Source organism: Podarcis melisellensis, assembly GCF_964234715.1.
Source record: "Podarcis melisellensis genome assembly, chromosome: 6".
Lineage (NCBI taxonomy): Eukaryota > Metazoa > Chordata > Lepidosauria > Squamata > Lacertidae > Podarcis > Podarcis melisellensis.
In genome coordinates this window covers 38,596,433-38,615,837 of record NC_138538.1, presented here as the reverse complement: position 1 = coordinate 38,615,837, position 19,405 = coordinate 38,596,433, and the positions used below count along the sequence as shown (strand labels likewise).

Below are 19,405 nucleotides of genomic sequence, written 5' to 3'. Positions count from 1 at the left end.
AGAAAAACTATCATACACCAGCAAAAAAAAAAGGAGACTCTAAATAAAGCTACCATGCTGAATAATATTAGAAACCTGGTCATCAGATCCTAGAAATTCATAGCTCTCTATAAAAAGATTCTTTAGTTTTCAACTACTTACTGCCCTCTGCCTATTTGCCATTAGTTGGGGGTAGGTCATACTGAAGGAAGGTGAGGACAGGTGACCTCATCTAGGCCCGAAGGCACACCCCCCCCCACCAAAGCAGGCTCAAAGCTTCTCAAAGCTTTTCAAAATCATTTTCTCAGCAGCTAAGCATCAAAAACATTCCGCTCTGCTGTAACAAAAGTTAGAGAACAGTCCATTGTTTCTCAGGCCTTCTGGCCTTGCTAAAGAACCACATTGCAACTTATTTTCTGTCCGGGAACCATGCAAGAACAAGAGATTGAAACATATCTGAACACTCTGAAACCCCTTTCCTGGGAAGGGTGCCAAGAGTCCACAATAGTCCCAAGACAGCTTTCTGTTCATGCTCAGAGGAACTCATGGGGCAGGACTCTGGAAGGAGGAGAAAGGAGGAGGGAACTGGAAAGAGGTATATATGTTTGTGCACATGACTGTGAACTTCGTGCATGCTTTTGTGGACTATCACACTTGCTCCTTCTACCAGTTCATGGATGGTAGAAATAAAACCTTTTTCTCCAAAACTATTCCTTGAGTGTCTGTTGACTCCCACTTCCCTTTCCCAGGCGCAATATTTTTCCCACCCAAGGGCAAAGCCTCATAAGGCTACATTTCCAGTCACACTAACTCTCACCTATTTGGATGTAATATTCTTATGTGCTCTATGTGGTGCATTAACTTTATTGTTTCTGTCAGCTTTTGGCCTAACTGGTTCTCTCCCCACCACTCTCTTCTCTTTGTAGTGTACTAGGGTATGTGTGGCCCACCAAAGCTTATGCCACAAAATATGTGTTACTCTTAAAAATGCCACAAGATTCCTTAGGTGTATTTTGTAAATAAACTTGCAACAAAAGATGAACTGCTATACTCATTGATTAAAATAGCTTGATACGGCCTGTGGCTAGCACAATAAAAATTATTATAAAAAGTTATTTTTTTTAAAAAAAAGCCTGCGGTTTCCCATCACACCAAAACACATCCAGCTCCCTTTGCTGCTCCAAGAACATAAAGGTTGTGCCCCACTCTGTCCCCCAGACAATATTGTCGTTTAGTTGTTTAGTCGTGTCTGACTCTTCGTGACCCCATGGACCAGAGCACGCCAGTCACTCCTGTCTTCCACTGCCTCCCGCAGTTTGGTCAAACCAGACCATGTTATTGAACTACAACTCCCATGATTCCTGATTAATGGCAATGCTGGTCGCGGCTGATGGGAGGTCTCACCCCACACCATCAGGAAGGCCAAGGCTTCCTTTCCAGTGTCACCTTATTTTCCTTGCTGCCGCTACGTGCTGCCTTTCCTTCCTCAACCTGTCTAATACTTAGGGTTGCCATATGTCCAGAATCCCCCGGAAATAGCCAGTATTCTGTCCTTGTAAATGGCCTACGGGCGGAAATCGCTGAAATGTCCATGAAAATCCGGGGATAATGCAGCCCATATCGGTAGTGTAGATCTGGGCGATTTTCACACACACAAAAAATCGCAAAAAAAAGCTAAACAATTTTGGGCAAAACTAAAAAAAACCTCAACAACTTGGCCAAAACAAAAAGAAGCTCAATCACCTTTGTGTCCGGATTTTCTCGCCTTCACTGTAGCCTGGGAAGCAGGTGGGCGGAGCAAAGGGGGCGCAGCCCTTAGCCAAGCCGCCCACCTCTCCTATCCCATCCAATCGTAGCGCGCTCTCAGGCGGGGGCGGCGCCTCCTGCCGCGCCCAACACCCAGCACGAGCTCAACTGTTTTGCACACGCTGGACCTCGCCTCCCTCCCGCCTGCCTGCATGCGCAGTCCTGATGCTCGGCATTCGACGGCCACTTGTAAAATATGTAACAAGGGACCAGGAAACCTACTTCCTCTATAAGTGGCTATAAGTGGGAAGGCCGGTAGCGCGAGCTGAGGGCAGCGTTCGGCACGCGCCTCGCGGCTCCTGCCCAACGTTATTTCCCGCCGCCTCCTCCCCGCATGCGCAATGAGGGGCTCTCCGCGCCGCCGCCTCAGCTCAGGGTTATGCTGCGGCTATTGTGGGGGCTTCTACGGACTTGCCGGCTCTTGGCGATGTCGATGCTGTTGTTGCTGCTGCCTCAGGAACTGGTGGGTGAGTACGAGGCAGGTAGGCGGCGGCGGCGGAGCCTCTAGCGGCCTCTCTCCCTTCGCGTTGCCTCCCCTCACGCCCGCTCGTGCTTCGAGAGGCTTCGCAAAGCGGGGCATGACGTGGGTTAGAGGCCGCCGGCGAGGAGGCGTCGAGTCCTGGCTCCTCAGCCGCGCGGCAGTTGCGCTCCTCTCCCGCCCAGGATTCGCAGCGGGCGGCAGGTGAGATACGAGGCCGCCGCAGGGACCTCGCTTGCGGCGGCACGAAGGCATAGGCGCTGTTCAGGCACATATAAAATAACTTATTAAACACTATTCCGTGTGACAACTACCGATTTAAAGTTGGAATGAGCCTGCATCTGTTTTATTTTATTCCCTTTTACCCTATTGTACGCATTTGACTCTCCTGCCAACCTGGCAGTTTGAAAGCACTTCAAAGTTCAAGTAGATAAATAGGTACCGCTCCGGCGGGAAGGTAAACGGCGTTTCCATGCGCTGCTCTGGTTTGCCAGAAGCGGCATAGTCATGCTGGCTACATGACCCGGAAGCTGACTCCCTCAGCCAATAAAGCGAGATGAGCGCCGCAACCCCAGAGTCGTCCGCGACTGGACCTAATGGTCAGGGGTCCCTTTACCTTTACCTTACACATTTGACTAATGTGTTTTATGTGCTTTCTATTTTGTTTCGTTGGTGCTGGTTGTTTGATTGATTTGATTTGATTCAGATCGATGTCCTCTGGGGCAGCCATTCCAGCTGAGAGGCAGAACTCGCTCCATGCGCTCTTCTGTGACCAGCCAGCTCCACCAGGCCTCCTCTCTCCTCACTGTCATCTGGAGGCCGTTATTCCATCAAGATAGGAAGCAGGGCTGCTTTACCTGGAAGCCCAGCTCCATCGGGCACCACCTGCCCCAGAACTGTTTTCGCTGGTCGGTTATACGGACCTACCCACGTGACACTGATACAAAAACCTACACAAACACTATGCAATAGAACGAAAGATCATTATACCCCTATCTATCTCCCCTGTGTCTCCTCTCTTCCCCTCTCCCCCCACCGCATAATGCATGCCACAACAGTGTCTCATACCAAAGGTAAATGAATTATGAAAAAGATTCTATGAATTGAAAGTGGAGACACTATACAGTGGTACCTTGGGTTACATACGCTTCAGGTTACAGACTCTGCTAACCCAGAAATATTACCTCGGGTTAAGAACTTTGCTTCGGGATAAGAACAGAAATTGTGCTCCGGCAGCAGCAGGAGGCCCCATTAACTAAAGTGGTGCTTTAGGTTAAGAACAGTTTCAGGTTAAGAACGGACCTCCGAAACGAATTAAGTACTTAACCCGAGGTACCACTGTATGTACTTTTCTTTCTTTCACAATAAAATCTTTACTAAAAACTAATTTTAAAAAGATTATAGGAACATCTCTCCCTGAGTTTTGGTTTTGATTTTCCTCTTCCTTTCCTGGCCCTTTTCCCTTGTGTGATGTCCTTTTTTAGACCAGTATAGTATGTGAAGAGAAGATGAGTCTTTTCACAAAGGCCAATTTTTGTTATACTTGTCAGTTGCTTGAGGCTCAGGTGGTGGTGGCATGGAGTGCCTTCGATCAGCTTTGTCTGGTGGCCCAGCTGTATCCCTATCTCGACAGGGATAGCCTGCTCTGGTAACCTCTGGGTTAGATTATTGCATTGCATTATACAGTATATGGGGTTTAACTCTGAAGACCGTTCAGAAACTTCATTTGGTGCAGAATCAGCTTCCAGCTTGCTCGGCAGGGAAATACGGTTTGAGCATATAACACCAATGCTGGCCATGGCAACTGAAATTTTAACTGATGGTATGCGATTCCCTTTAAATGTGTATAGATGGTTTAAAATGTTTTAGAAATGTTTTAATTTAATTTTAAATCATACTATTGTAGCATTAGATGCTTACTACCCTGGGCTGCTTTGGGAGGAAATGCAGTTTTTAAAAAACCAAATAAATGTGTGAAAAATGCACAAAAATCTGTTTTGATGAGGTAAGGTAAAGGTACCTCTGCCCGTCAGGGCCAGTCGTGACCAACTCTAGGGTTGCGCGCTCATCTCACTCAAGAGGCCAGGAGCCGGCACTGTCCGAAGACACTTCCGCGTCACATGGCCAGCGTGACGAAGCTGCATCTGGCGAGCCAGCACCAGCACCGCACACGGAAACGCCGTTTACCTTCCCGCTATAAAGCGGTCCCTATTTATCTACTTGCAGTTAGGGGTGCTTTCGAACTGCTAGGTTGACAGGAGCTGCGACCGAACGACGGGAGCTCACCCCGCCGTGGGGATTCGAACCGCCGACCTTACGATCAGCAAGTCCTAGGCACTGAGGTTTTACCCACCGCGCCACCATTAGACCTAATTTTCTAGCGTGCATACAGTATATGCGTTGAACACTCCCTTCTGTTATTTATGTTTGTGTTTTCCTGTGTGATTTATTTGATCCTCCCTTTTCTCTTTCCTTTGCTGCCCCTCCACATATACAGTTTGGTGTCAAGTCATATTCTTCATCGATTTACCACAATACAGATCTTCTCCTTAGTTAACTTGGCAAAAACCTCTGGTCTTTCGTGTAAGGGAAAGCCTGGGCAAAATACATCTTTAAAAGATGTTTGAAGCATCTGATGGTTGCTACTTCTCATATGACATGAGGAAGAACATTTCATAGCACAAGGGCAATAGCGGAGAAATCTGATTTTATTGGTATTTGTCACTCCACCCAGTTTTGCCTCTGGCCCTGCCTGCTACTAGAATGTGTTCTTGAAAGGTTTTTCAAAAGGGAATGTGGCCCTAAAGCTAAATACGGTTCCCTACCCCTGCCCTTAAGGGGCATTCTGGCCAGGATTTTGAGCTTGGAAATGTATAAGAATTTATAAGATAGCATCAGTGCTAGTATCATGAGTTTGCACAAGAGAAGATTCAGGAAGGCTGAGTTTTAAATTTCAAAGAGTACATGAGTATTTTCAATTGTTCTTTCATATCTTAGTTATAATAATTTGCTTTTTTAAAAGATACTTTTATTATTTATGTTTTATTACATTAACTATCAGAACAAATATGGTGAAATAGTGAACAATGTTTTTAGTTCAAAAGACTTAACATCTTTAACTATTGTGTTTTTAAAGGGGACCGGAAATGGTGTAAAATTGAGGAGTTACCAGTGTTTTCCTTTTCTGAGATCATCCATGAACTACCTGGTAATGCTGTATATGAATGCAAAAAAGGTTTTACAAGATTACCTTCAAAACCAAATATGACTTATTGCATTGATGGAAACTGGACGCCATTGGAAGACCCCTGTGGTGGTGTGTTGTTCTTATTGTTGTTCATATAAAGTTGCTGTAATGTTATAGACTCAAGAAAAGTTGAGCATCTTCTATTTTGTGGTTGTGATTATAACTATAGTTACCTAGAAGTGAGCTCTACTAAAATGGAGATGACATCAAACTGGGAGAGATAGCTAATACCACACAAGATAGAATCACAATTCCATAATACCTTAACAGATTAGGGATCTGGGCCAAAACTAACAAAATGAGTTTCAGTAGAGACATATGTAAGGTTCTACAGGAATAATCAGATGCTCAAATATAATATGAGGAATACTTGGCTTGCCAACAGTACATGTGAAAAGGATCTAGGGGTAGTAATAGATCATAGGCTTAATGAGTCAACAGTGCGATGCATCAGCAAAAAAGCTAATGCTGATCTTGGCTGCAGAAGTATAGTGTCGAGATCAGGGAAGTCATAGTATCACTCTATTTTGCCTTGGTCAGACCGCACCTGCAGAACTTTGTTCAGTCATGGGCACCACAGTTGAAGAAGGATATTTAAAAGCTGGAACATGTGCAGTTGAAGGCAACCAAGATGACCAAGGGTCTGGAAACACAGTCTTATGAGGAATGGTTGAGGGAGTTAGTTATGCTTAGTATGGAAAAGAGACTGGAAGGTGATAGGACAGACATCTTCAAATATCTAAAGGGCTGTCACATGGAAGATGTTTTAGAATGTTTACTATAATCCAGTAAGCCTCATGACCCTGCACAGGTACTGTTGGTGGTGACTGATGCATGCAACCAAAAAAAATAGCAAGTTATGATTTATCTGGGATACAAGGAAGACTAGGTCGAATTTCATGAAATCTGGGTGGACCTTGTAAGTGCTTGGATCTGTTCCAGAATAAAGAAAGGCCCCTGTTTTTTTCTATTAAAATTTTGTTAAGACTTTTTAATAATACAATACAATGAAAAGCAAATTAATGTAGATAAAGAAGAGAAAAGAAAATACAGAGTCAGCTCTCAAAGTTAGATCTTAACCCTTTTCTCACAGAAAAAGGTGAGAGCTGGGAGTTTACCTTTCTTCCCCCAGTCTCAGCCTGGGAGACATTCCCTTCCCTCTCTCTCTCTCGCAGGGTCCTTCACCAAGCTATGATTTTCCATCCTTTTAAAAAAAACACACTTCAATTTCCACTTCTTCCATTCTTTCTCCATGAGTTGGTAGCTTTCCCCTGTAAATTCACTCCAAATCATGATCCTTTCTCTTCAACTCTATCCCTGCCAGCTCAGGATGTCTCTTAGTCTCTCCATCCATGACTTCATTCCACTCCTCCAACATCATACTTCTGCCTTTTGGCTCTTTTATCCCTCTAGACGCTTTTGTGAAGGATTTCTCCATTTCATCATCTGCTGCCTCCAACTTTCATTTCACTCTCCTGTTCTGGCAACATTTTATTGGTATTGTTCTCCAAAGCTTCTGTGTCTTTAATTCCATTTTCCATTTCATCCTCCTGTGGTCCATTTCCATTCATCATTTCATGGATCTCAACTCTGATCTATTTTAATTGCTCATCCACTAATTACTGTAATATGCCAACAGTCAGTGGGGTGTCCATTTGCCATACAGAATAGTCTTAGTTGTATTAACAGCTCAGTCTCTACCTTAAGATCTCCACAGTCTCTACCTTAAGAGCGTCAGTGTCCCGTCTTCACCTTAATGTCTTCACAGGATTCCTTATTGGGCCATATTCTTTTCCCACAGTGACATAGAAAAAATACTTTTCAGTTTGAAGTCAGCACCATTGATCAGAGAGTTTAAAATAAAAAAGTAAAATAAAATAAAGATTTCTAGCAGTTGGGATACCATTTGGCTATCTAAAATTTTCTTAGTTGCAAATAATTAAAACATGCTTTTCGTTTTGCTTTCTGTCTTTTGGTAATCATCTCTTCTTCAACCAGCAGTTAGCTCACAATCCAGATGTAAATTTCAAATGGCAGACTGATAACATCTCAGCCGTAATTTAAGCTGCTTGGTCCCGGCATGGAAAGCTGCCTTTTCAGAGCACCTGAGGTTAATCCCTTGTTCATTCTCTTTTCCCAGAGCGAATTTGACTGCCAAGATTTACAGCTTGGCTATCAACAATCACAATGAGCTGTTGACTGGAGGTGTTCACCATTGACTGAGTTCACCATTTCCTTCCCCAGACATCTGGGAAAGCTTCTGTTATTGATGATCTAGCATAGCAAAAATTGGATCAAACATGTTATGTGGAATTTCATACTTCATCTCAAACAGCAGGATATGTTCTGCTGATGCCATTTTGTTCTGCATTTGTAGGCTTTGTTAGCACAGTTCAAGTGTTGAATAAGTTTCTTCTGGACCTCTTAAAGGTGTGGCAGGAAGCCTCCAGCAGTAGGCACTGAAGACGAAGCAGGGGTGGCTGAATGTGGTCTGGATCATGGGTTTATTGTTCTTGGCAAATTCCACAAATGGCCAGAGCATTGGATTCCTTGACAGAAAGGCAGTATATTCAGACAGTCAAAATCAAAAACAAACAAACAAGATGAAGGCTTTGGGCTTGAGGGGATGGCATGGCAAGGGAGCTAAGTGATGAAGGTATTGGAGCTATCCTATTGCTTGCCACTTGGCTGATGGTCATTCTATTTTTTTCCCACGGCAGTCAGATCAACAACTGCAGCCTATTCCCCCCCCCCATTAAGATAAATGGAATATACTTTCCTTATGCCAGTTCTGTCATCTAGATTTTCCCAGTTTCAAGCAGAAAATTGCACATTTAAGCTGTATTCCTGTATGCACTTACCTGGCTGTTTATTTCTGACTAAATATCAGCACCAGTTGGCAGAGTGACAGCAGTTACCTGACCTTCCATCACCAGCATTGCTGCACTAAACCAGGAGTGGGAGTAGGCTGGTGCACTACAAATGCACTGACAACCAATCTGGTGCTTGTAGTGGTGTTTTCACCATGCTGACCCCACTATTGTGACTGGTAAACATGCATAGATTGTGGTCTTAATCTTTCAGTTCATTGAACTTCATAGATTGCTGTGTCTGCTTGGTTTTTGTGTGTGCACAGTCATACCTCAGGATAAATACGCTTCAGGATAAGTATTTTCAGGTTGCACTCCGCAGCAACCCGGAAGTAACAGAGCACGTTACTTCTGGGGTTTGCCACTTGCGCATGCGCAGACAGTCAAAATGACGTCATGCGCAGAAGTGGCAACCCGCAGTCGTGTCTTACGTTCTGTTCAGAATGCGAACGGGGCTCCGGAACGGATCCCGTTCACATCCCGAGGTACCACTGTATATACATGTGATAAAACAGGAAAGCAGGCAGGATGTAGGCAGTCTGTTAACAGTGGTGAATCTTCTAACATTCTGACGTTTGTATTATTCTAGTTTCTAACATGGTGTCATAAGTTGTTATATTGCTTTTTGTTTGCAGAAGTCTGCCCCTTTCCACCAAAGCAAACTAGAGCTAAACTAAAAGATGAGTTTGGAACTTCAGTATTGTTTCCTGTTGGGATGGTAGTACACTATGTATGTAAGGCAGGATTTGAACAAGTTCCTGGTATCTTGAATACTATTATCTGTGGTAAAAATATGAAGTGGTCACCACTTGCAAGGTTCTGTAGAGGTAAATCATCTTTTGCTTTTGATTTATTGTAATGATTTGCAGGTATTTATGAACAAAAACCAGACTTTGTTTTTAAAAAGATAAAGTCCCCAGAACATGCACGTCCTTGGACATTATTAAGATGAAAGGTTTTTTGGTTTTGGCCCTAAAGACGTATTGGTGGTTTGGTAAACAGGGAAATAAAAAGTAGCCTTATGACTCAGTTTGAAACATCTTTGAGCTAGGGAATGTAAATACTGCAGCTGTTTTACTTGATACATTTACATTTAACCCTTCCTTCAAAGAGCTCAGAATATCATATATGTATTTTTCTTCAGACATGGTTTTCTTCATCTTTTCTTTTATCCTACAAATCCTGTAGATTTAGGTTAGGCTGAGAGACAGTGACTGTCCTTAAGTCACCCAGTGAGCTTCATGTCTGAAAGGAGATTTGAACTTTGACCTGCCTAATCCTAGCTCAGCACTCTAACCCCTACAACACACTGGCTATACAAATAACTGTTTTTACAGTAACAAGGCGAGTGCTATTTCTGACAAAAAACTAACTACATAACCACCTTAATCTATCCTGAGTTTTGCATGATGAGGCTGCCAGGCAAGAGAAGAATAAATATATTGATTTTGAATTTGTCAAGAATAGCAAGTTGTAATCTTGTAGAGATGAAAGAAGCAAACATCCCAGATTTTATGCAAAGTTTTTAAAATACCTAATGCTAAGTAATTTTGTGGCATGTGTTACGACTATGCTGTAACTCATGGCAGGATATTTCACACAGAGCATCCTCTTCACAACATGCAGCACCTCCTCCACCCAGGTGATAGTGCAGTACGATCACTTTTTTTTTATTTGTACTAATCTTCTGTGGAAGATTAAATAAATATGAGTGATGCCCACTTCCACTGGAAAGGCATCCAGAAACAAAATTCTTATTCAAGATGTGCAAGAGATTGGTTTGTTTACTCATTGCATTTGCTGATCTGTGCTTTCATGAGATTTTAAGATGGTGTACGTCAACAGTTGAAGTTCAGTTGATGGTTCAAAGAGCAGTGAGGGGCTGTTTGAACAGTTTTGTTAAAATATGTGAAGGAAAATGGGAAAATAACAAAGTATGGCACTTTGAAGATCTCTCGCATGGTGATCATGGACATTACAGTATCTTTTATGTGTAGTTAATGATCCTGGCAAATATATTCAGAATAATGCTTGGTTTTAAAAAGGATATTTGCTAGGATTGTGAATTTCAGACATAAGAGATCTTGTATGTTACTACGTTGTTTTATGCATTATCTTATATATAGTTTGCTTTCCTTCATGTTTTTAATGCAATTTGTCAAAACTGTTCTCCTTTTATTAATGCCAGACCTGTCAAAAATATTGTTTGTTTCTTTTTCTGGTTTTGTATGTTTAATTCCAGAATGTTTCTTTTCAGGAAAAGCATGTGAGACACCAACACTAATAAAAGATGGAAGTATTCTCTCATTTAATTCAGAATACACCTTTGGAGCAAGAATTTTATATATGTGTATTCAAGGGTAAGGAAACACCATTAAAGGCCACCAATAACATTTCCAATATACTTTTGCTCTTAATTGTTTTTGCAGAAACTAGTAAAATTGGCAGTACTTTGAAAAGATGCAGTCAGTTAAGTTTAGGAGGAGAATCTATATATATTATTAAAATCATCATAAATTTCATTATTATATATGTATACCATGCCTTTTACCCTGGGAAGGGACAAGGAAACTTAAATATAATCCCAAAAAATTCAAAATAATACATTATGAAAGAGGTTGACTACAGAATGCACATTTAACACAGCAAAGTTAACAATATTTTATCTTAAACATTTTAGAAGAAAACATTAGTAAAAAGAAGTTCAATATAAAATACACTTTTAAAACAGCATAATAAGCAAGAGATTAAAAAAATTACCATAAGCATAGAAGACATGAAGAATCAGGGCTAGATCGAGCAGTACCTCCCAGCTGTAATCTTGATATTTTAAGGGCAGTAAGACCTTGTCTAGATTGGAGTAGACCTGAACAGCACCGCTCTATGAACTGCCTACCAACTGTACTTCTGATTTATATGTATTGAGCATCACTTGGTTGGATTTTTTATCCTGTACATTCAGATACACAATGATTGGGAGACGTTGGAACACATGTCAGGCAAAGGGAAGTGATGTTCACTGGACTAATCCACCTCCACTTTGTGTGCGTAAGTAGTGTAAATTATTTACAAATTTGGAGTGATATTTTTTGTGATTAACAGCACAGTTGTTTTCTTGGAAATCTGCTTCAGTGGAGGTTTGTACCCAGGTAGGAATATAGAGGATTGCACCTGAAGGCTGCATTCCTATGAACACTTACTTAGGAGAAAGCCCTATATTGAACTCAGTGGGACAATTGGGCTATGAATTTGCCTTAAAATTTATTAAGCATGGTCATTAAAATAAGCGAATTAGTTAGTTCCTATTCTGTGTTTGTTTCACAGCTATTCATAAGTCTGTTCTGTCTCATTTCTATAGTAACCTGCTAATTAAAAATAGCCACATGGAAATACATATTGAAGCATGTATAGTCTCACAAAAAGATACATCACTTTTTTCTGTTTTTGTATATTTTTGTAAATTTTAATAAATAAAATTACAACATAGATTATCCATAAAAAGCTCATATTAAACAGATAATTCAGTCAAAAGAAGAGAAGTACAGGGATGAATCATACGCTTCTAAACATATTTTATCCTAAAGTTGTGTTTTCATGGTGTGTGTTTTTTAATCAAAAATCACATCTGAAATTTTGGAGTGCAAAATCTGAAGGACAACTTTATTCTGATTCCTTGCATTAGCCTGCAAGTTGTGAATCCAGCAAGTTAGGTACTGGAATTTGCAAAGAATGAATTCCTCAAGCATTTTCAAAATGTAGTACGTTATGCATACTGTGATGGGATGATGAGCTGCTTGTGCGTAAAATGCAAGTCCCTCAGAGTTTGATCAGGTTTTCAAACCTCTGCCTGTGACGGAGCCCCTCCAGCATGGCTGCGTCAATCGCTAGTAGAATCCGAAAGTGGTTGCTTTCGGAATCGTTTCCAACATAAAAGCTCTTTAACGGAAACACGTCTTCTGGACTCTCGGCGTGACAGTTTCCGGCGAGGAGTGGGTGTCCCTATAGGAGGTCCTGAGACCTCCCCACTGTTTTCGCTGGAAGCGTCTCTGAGCCATCCCTCCGACTCACTTTCCCTTGGAGTTCTTGCTCGCCCTCTACTGGTTCCCTCTTCCGCTGCTACTTCTCTCTCAACCTCAATGAGCCTTTGCACCTCCGGTTCTTTGGATGGCAGTTCCCTGACACATACAATACAAATAAAGAAAATAAAAAATGTTAGTTATAGGGTTTACAGTTTTGTTATTTAAAATGCTATTGTAGATGTCTAAATGAGATTTCTAAGTTTAGACTAATCAACTTATATCTAAATTACACGGAACGTTGAGCACCCAGAGGTAATTGAATCCCGCCCTGCTTCTTGTTGATTATTTTCTGGTTTGCACTTTCTTAAGCTATTTTAAACAACACGGACCTCCCAGATTAGGTTTAGGTAATGTTAATTCAGCCAGGAGTAAATAAACAGTGTCTTGTCAATTGTAAATGGCTTTTTTCATTACAAGCGTTTAACTGATAGAGACTATGGTAAGGATTTTTTTATTTCATAAAATTTACACAGCTTGATTGTAAAACAAAAAACTCTCAAAGTGGCTATGGCAGATCCCAGTCTAGAAAATTTCACAAAAGAATTTGCTAAAAACTTCTAAGAATAGGTTAAATCAGATAAGAGGTAAAAAGCAGGGAGAACTTTGTGAGAATATATATACAGATACACCCAAAGGCATACAGAAGGCATTTGAAGAAGGTAAGTGCTGCTGGCTGTACAGACGACTCCCCACCTACACAAGGGTTACGTTCCAGCACCCCACAAATTACTTTCTTCTTTAGTCCACATTTATGGGCCTATACAGGCACCCCCCTGTATAGGATCGATTGATTGATAAGACAAAGGGCCCTGCTCCATTATTGTTGCTAGTGTAAGGAAAAAGGACACACTTAGCGTTGTTATCTTAAAACTTTGTTGAGAGTATGTACAACATGCCATGTAGCATTCGGTTGAGACGAGAATTAGATTGGAGCCTGGTGGGTAGGGAACACAAAGGAGGCTATGTTCCAGAATGCATCATGGCTTACATCAGGCACCAGTCCATCAGGGTTCTGGTGTCATGAGTTATCGTCGTATCTTCCCTATGTTTCCATAAGGAATAAGATTCATATTGCATGTAAAGGTTAGTATACGTTGTTAGTAGGGTTACATATAGAGATCTAAATAGATATTCCTCAACAGTAATAGCATTCTTCATTCATGAAAAAGTATAAAACAGAATGTTTGCACGTGCAGGTATTTGAATATAGAAAACTCAACTGGTCTGGAATCTGCTCAGTGCTTGTATGGTATATGTACTTACCCTATTCGTGCTACCTTGAGTTCCATGATGATAAAAGGCAGATATCAGTGTAACTTAAAATCTGGTGTAATAACAAAGGTTACGTTTAAATACACTTAAATGTGCACATTTATCTTGAGCTTACTTTTCAAGTGGCTATGCATCGGGTTGTGCAATAAGGAACATCAGCTGCAGAAAATTAATGGGGCAGTTCTGACCATTATTCTATGAAGCTGGGAATGAGCGCTGGGCCCAAGCATCTTCCCCTCTCCCTCTTCTCCTCCTCCCCTGGTTGTGCATCAATTTCAGTATGAAGATCCTGGCTTTATTAAGGCAGAGTTCTCTGTTAACATAAGAAGCAGGAACTTCTGATTTACTTTCTATTAATCTAACAGGAAAATAAGCCAGGATATTGAGTGTATTTCAGTACTTCCAAAAAGTCTTCCTGTCTGCACAGAACTGCAGATGTGTTCCTGTATGTGCAGCTCCCCAGAGAATGACTCAGAGAATCACAACCAATGGTAATTCCCTGCTGCCAAAATGTGGGCCTCTCTTCTTATGATTTTGTTCATTTTTGGTAAAATAAAAAATAAATTAAACTGAGAAATCCAATAGGCATTTAAAATATATCACTTCTAAATAAATATATTTAAAATAGTAGTTGTTACACGGTATGTTTTGGACTTTTCAGCAGTATACTGTTGACAGTTCTATCATTTTGCTGAATTATTCAGTTTTCTTTTAGGAGCTGTATGTAAAGACCTTCCAGACATTCCTGGTGGATCCCACAACGGAACTGCATCTATTTATCCTTATGGAACAGTGATCAAATACAGCTGCAATGAGACTTTCTCACTCATTGGAGAACCTATTATATACTGTGATGTTGATAAAACTAATAGACCACTGTGGAGCAGTAAACCCCCGAGATGCCAAGGTTATTTTTTTAATATATACCAGTTTTTCCTTCATGATGATTATTAAAAACAAAACCTGTTGACCTTTCCCACCTTACATTTTTTAAGAATTTGAGATAAAAGTAAAAATGTCCAGACTTCATTTTGTCTACCTTTTTGTGTGTAAAAAGCCTTCTGGCACGACTTACCGTATTTTTCGGCCCATAGTACGCACTGGCCCATAGGGCGCACCTAGTTTTTTTTGGGGGGGAAACAAAGAAAAAAAATTATTTTCCCCCCAGGGGCGGGGGAAGCCCAAGCTTCCCCCGACCCCAGCCCCCAGAACAGACAGCACTCCACAAGCCTTGGGAGAGCTGCGCGAAGCCCGAAGCTTGGGGGGCGCTGAGCTCAGCGCGCCCCCAGGCATTGGGGTGCAGGCAGCTCTCCACAAGCCGTGGGAGAGCTGCGTGACTTCATGCAGCCCTTCCACGGCTTTTGGAGAGCTGCGTGAAGCCCGAAGCCTGGGGGCGCTGAGCTCAGCACGCCCCCAGGCTTTGGGGTGCAGGCAGCTCTCCAAAAGCCGTGGGAGAGCTGCGCGACTTGCGGGTAGCTTCCTGAAGCCTGGAGAGCGAGAGGGGTCGGTGCGGAAAAAGTGCATCCTATAGGGCGAAAAATACGGTATACAGTTTTAACCAATGAATGACATCATAGCAATTATTGATATTTAGGAAAAGGCTAAAGCATTAACTTCCTGGTTCATTAATTGTTAGAAAAGTGATTGCTGAATCACAGAAAACAAGGATTTTACCCAGGATTTTAGTGTACAGGAGTGTGTCTATTCCACATACCCCTTGCAGTAAAACAAAGTCAGGTGTTTTTTCATACAGAATGGGTGACATCATCCCCATTTGTTAAAGCCTACCCAATTATCATTGTACATTTAGTGGCTGGCTACATTCCCACTAGAGAAAAGTAAACTGGTCAAATTAACATGGATTTTTCTTCTCTGGATGGAGGTAGGATGTTATACCACTTTTCATAAGTCTGTTTTTTCTCCTCACTTTCTGAGATAGAATCTTTTAGTCGGGTTATAGACTAGTGAGAAGTACAGTAAAGCACTACTTCATATTAAAAACATAACAATGTTTCATTTTTAATTATCTGTTTAATATTGGGTTATGGTTTAGTCCCTGTTAGTCTAAAAGCAGGAAAGATAACTCTTGCCCATTAACAAAGTGAATAATTTCCACCGATATGTACTTCTACTGGTATGGCACAGAGGATTTTGCTGTGCTTCAGAGAGGGCTTTATTTTCCTTCTTAAAGAAAGTTTGAAAATGTTGCGTGGATTGTGTAATAATGTCTTTCATCTCTCTTGATTCACACACATGCTGCGGTATAGCCACAGCTACACGGCAGTGCTTGTTGGAAAGATAATTTTCCCATGAACTGTTTGATTGCTAGGAATACTGTATGTGTAAGTACTAATTGGAGGAAATATATTTGGATCCTTCTGAAATTAGTTCAGCAGATGGGACTAATTTTGGAGACCTTTGATTTGCAGCAGCCATTACTAAAATAATGTATATTCCTCAAACAGAAAAACACCTGTTGGAAGAGGCCTTAAGATAGCGGGAGCCTTTTTTCATCATGTGTTCTATGCAGTCTCCCAGGAAAGCATTTATAGTCTCATTTTCAAAGATCCAGATTGATGGCGGAATATATTATTTTTTAGTAAAGTTCAGCAGAAAAAATAACATGTAATAACGTAGAAATGTACGGATTCTGTTTTTAAGGGATTTTGATTTTTAATATTACTTTCTGCTTTCAGTGATTACATGTGCAGATCCAGTAGTTCAAGATGGAATAAAGAAGATAAGTGAGTTTAAAGATTCCTATACCTTTGGCGGCAATATTACATTTGAATGTAAAATTGGATACTTCATGATCGGAAATTATTTCATTCGATGTGAGGCGAACAATACTTGGATCCCTAAAGTGCCATCTTGCAAAAAGGGTAAGAACTCTTTAAAAAGAAAAATATTAGCATTTATGTTTCTGCATTCAACAAGAAGAAGCCATTTAAAATGACATTTATGCCTAGGGCGTGCACATTCCCAAATGCAGGCATACAAAGAAGTACTGTATGTTGAAACAGATAGCTTAAAGAGAGCTTATTTAGCCTCACTAGTCCCACAGATGATGTTAGTTACTTGTAACAAAAGCCAAAGTCATACGAACTCAAATGAAAGATATCAGAAATAATAATTATTAGAACTTGAACATATGAGAACATGTGTATATATGTGTACAAAGCATACAAAATTACAAAATACAAATAGATTTTCAAAGCTGTGGCCACTATTTATAAAACAAATAAATTCTGCAAACAATACAGATTATAAACTGACAAGATTTCCAGGATTAAATCTCATTTCATATTTCATAAAAATCAGAATGGAGAGTCAGTCATAGATGGTCCTCTGTTTTGTAAGACCTCAGCCAAATTTTGACCAGCAGCAACATACTGGTATACTTACTCCTTGCTCAGGAGTCTAAATTCTTCCCTCTTGGATTGCAGTTTTGAATTTGAATGTTCAGATTCCATTATCTTAGGAAGTTTTTCAGAATTCATTTTTTTATATTGGAATCCCATTTTTATTACAGTCCTTTGTAATATTCAACCATTTGGTTGAATCCAAATGGTTTAGAGCTTACAGAAGAAACAAAGGAGATGTCATATTATTGTGACTTTATATATGTACATATTATAACATTGTTAAACACCACAGCAGTGCCAGAGTCCAGGGAGTACCAGACACTTATTTAGGGTCTGTGTTTCCTTTTGGAAAATGAAGCACAGTGGAGCCTAGGGTGTCTTTATGATATTTGGTTTATTTACACAAATATACAACCTGAGTCTACGATATAAGGGTGCCCCAGGCTAACACCTCAAAAAGAAATTAAATGACTTAATTAGCTCTTGACATGTGTTGATCTCCAAGGCTTTAGAAATGTCTAATATACAATCTAGGAAGTTTGCCTGACATAATTAGCTTTTCATAAATGCTAATTTGAGAGGGTTCTAACATACATCTTAGACTTGTTCTAAGATTACATTCTTGATTACATTCTAACACTTGGAGGTCTGATACACAGTTTTAACATGCAAGCCTTATTTAAATTATAGCACCTACCAACCTATAACAATATTATTAAACAAATGTTAACATTTTGCACAGTGTTTCTATGAAAGTAAGATAGAAAAAAACTGAGGTACTAAAGGGGATCTATGGCTGTCATCTATGAAGGTAGTTCCCCATCTGTTACTTTGTCTTTTCTTACATATATTTGGGCACCCTCTCCTTTGATTTTTGTTAGTCATTTATGCCCAAAAAGAAAGAAGCTGCCTGGTTGCCTGTGAGCTGTGCTTACCACAAGCAGTCAAGTGGCTATTTTACAAGCTTGCCCAATGTGTGACTGCTCAGAAAATGCTCAGAGAACAGATGTCACAAGAATGGGATTTGCATGACTTGGCCATGAAGCAATTACCATATTTTTCACTCCATAGGGCGCACCGGACCATAGGGCGACCTAGTTTTTAAGGGGGGAAATAAAGGGGGGAAATTATTTTCCCCCCCAGGCCCAAAGAGCAAAGAAGCCAAGACAGCCAGCGGGATCCATCCCGCTGGCTGTCTTGGCTTCCTCTTTAGCCACACGCAACCTCTCCAGCTGGGAGAGGCTGCGCGCGGCTTTGGCAGAAGCCAAGATAGCGAGTGGGATGGACCCCGCTTGCTTTCTTGGCTTCGTTTTCGGCCGTGGGGCTGGGGCGGGGAAGCCCAAGCTTCCCCCGACCCCAGCCCCCAGAACAGGTCTGGGAGCGGCGGCAAGATTGCGTGCAACCTTGCTGCCGCTCCTGGAGCTTGAGGGGCTGGGGGCGCGTTCCGAAGGCTTGCGGATAGCTGCCTGAAGCCCAGGGAGTGCAGCGGGAGATGGTGCTACGCTCCCCGGGCTTCAGGCTGCTATCTGCAAGCCTTTGGAGCCCAGCGGGAACTCCCACTGGGCTCCGAAGGCTTGCAGATAGCTGCCTGAAGCCCGGGTAGCGCAGCGGGAGTTGGCGCTGCGCTCCCTGGGCTGCAGGCTGCTATCCGCAAGCCTTCGGAGCCTGGCAGGAACTCCTGCCATGCTCCGAAGGCTTGCGGATAGCTGCCTGAAGCCTGGAGAGCGAGAGGGGTCAGTGCGCACCGACCCCTCTCACTCTCCAGACTTCAGCGAAAGCCTGCATTCACTCCATAGGACACACACACATTTCCCCTTCATTTTTGGAGGGGGAAAAGTGTGTCCTATAGAGCGAAAAATACAGTAGTAGTAAACTGCATTTTGTGATTTACTTTCATAGATTACTCAAAATTCAGGTAGGTGATATTATGGTAATACTTTGAATCTTACCACAAATTTATAAAAGCAAGGCTAAAATTATGTAGACATTATTTTATATATTTTGTGGTTTTATTTTTCTTGTTATAGTTTCTCAAGATATTTGTGGTGCTCCAGTAATTCTAAAAGGAAGTGTGTATCCAGCACAACCTTATTATCACCTTGGAAGTATCATTTCTGTACAGTGTGATAAAAAGTATTCTTTTCCTGATGAAACCATGGAGATGAAAGCACAGTGCAAAGGCTACAATCAGTGGGACCCCCCTGTACAACTTTGTTTCTGTATGTACAAATCCAGCTCTGTGGTATTGACGTCTGTTGATAAAGAAGACAAAAACTTAAAAACCCTACTAGGTAGACAAGTCTACTTAC

The 19,405-nt window shown here is 41.4% G+C and overlaps 1 protein-coding gene across 10 annotated transcripts in view; it reads left to right on the top strand.

Moving 5' to 3' along the window:
- Positions 1-1,892: 1,892 nt before the first annotated feature.
- Positions 1,893-19,405, top strand: part of LOC309372617 (membrane cofactor protein-like) — a 41,937-nt gene continuing 24,424 nt past the window's right edge. For 3 of the 10 annotated variants that reach the window (XM_081916363.1, XM_081916361.1, XM_081916359.1), the window contains exons 1-8: positions 1,898-2,252; positions 5,400-5,579; positions 9,016-9,207; positions 10,638-10,740; positions 11,343-11,428; positions 14,447-14,638; positions 16,428-16,613; positions 19,124-19,346. In XM_081916363.1, coding sequence (XP_081772489.1) covers positions 2,120-2,252; positions 5,400-5,579; positions 9,016-9,207; positions 10,638-10,740; positions 11,343-11,428; positions 14,447-14,638; positions 16,428-16,613; positions 19,124-19,346 — 1,295 coding nt within the window. In that variant the 5' untranslated portion in view covers positions 1,898-2,119. The other 7 variants (XM_081916366.1, XM_081916364.1, XM_081916362.1 and 4 more) reach the window with 6 other exon arrangements.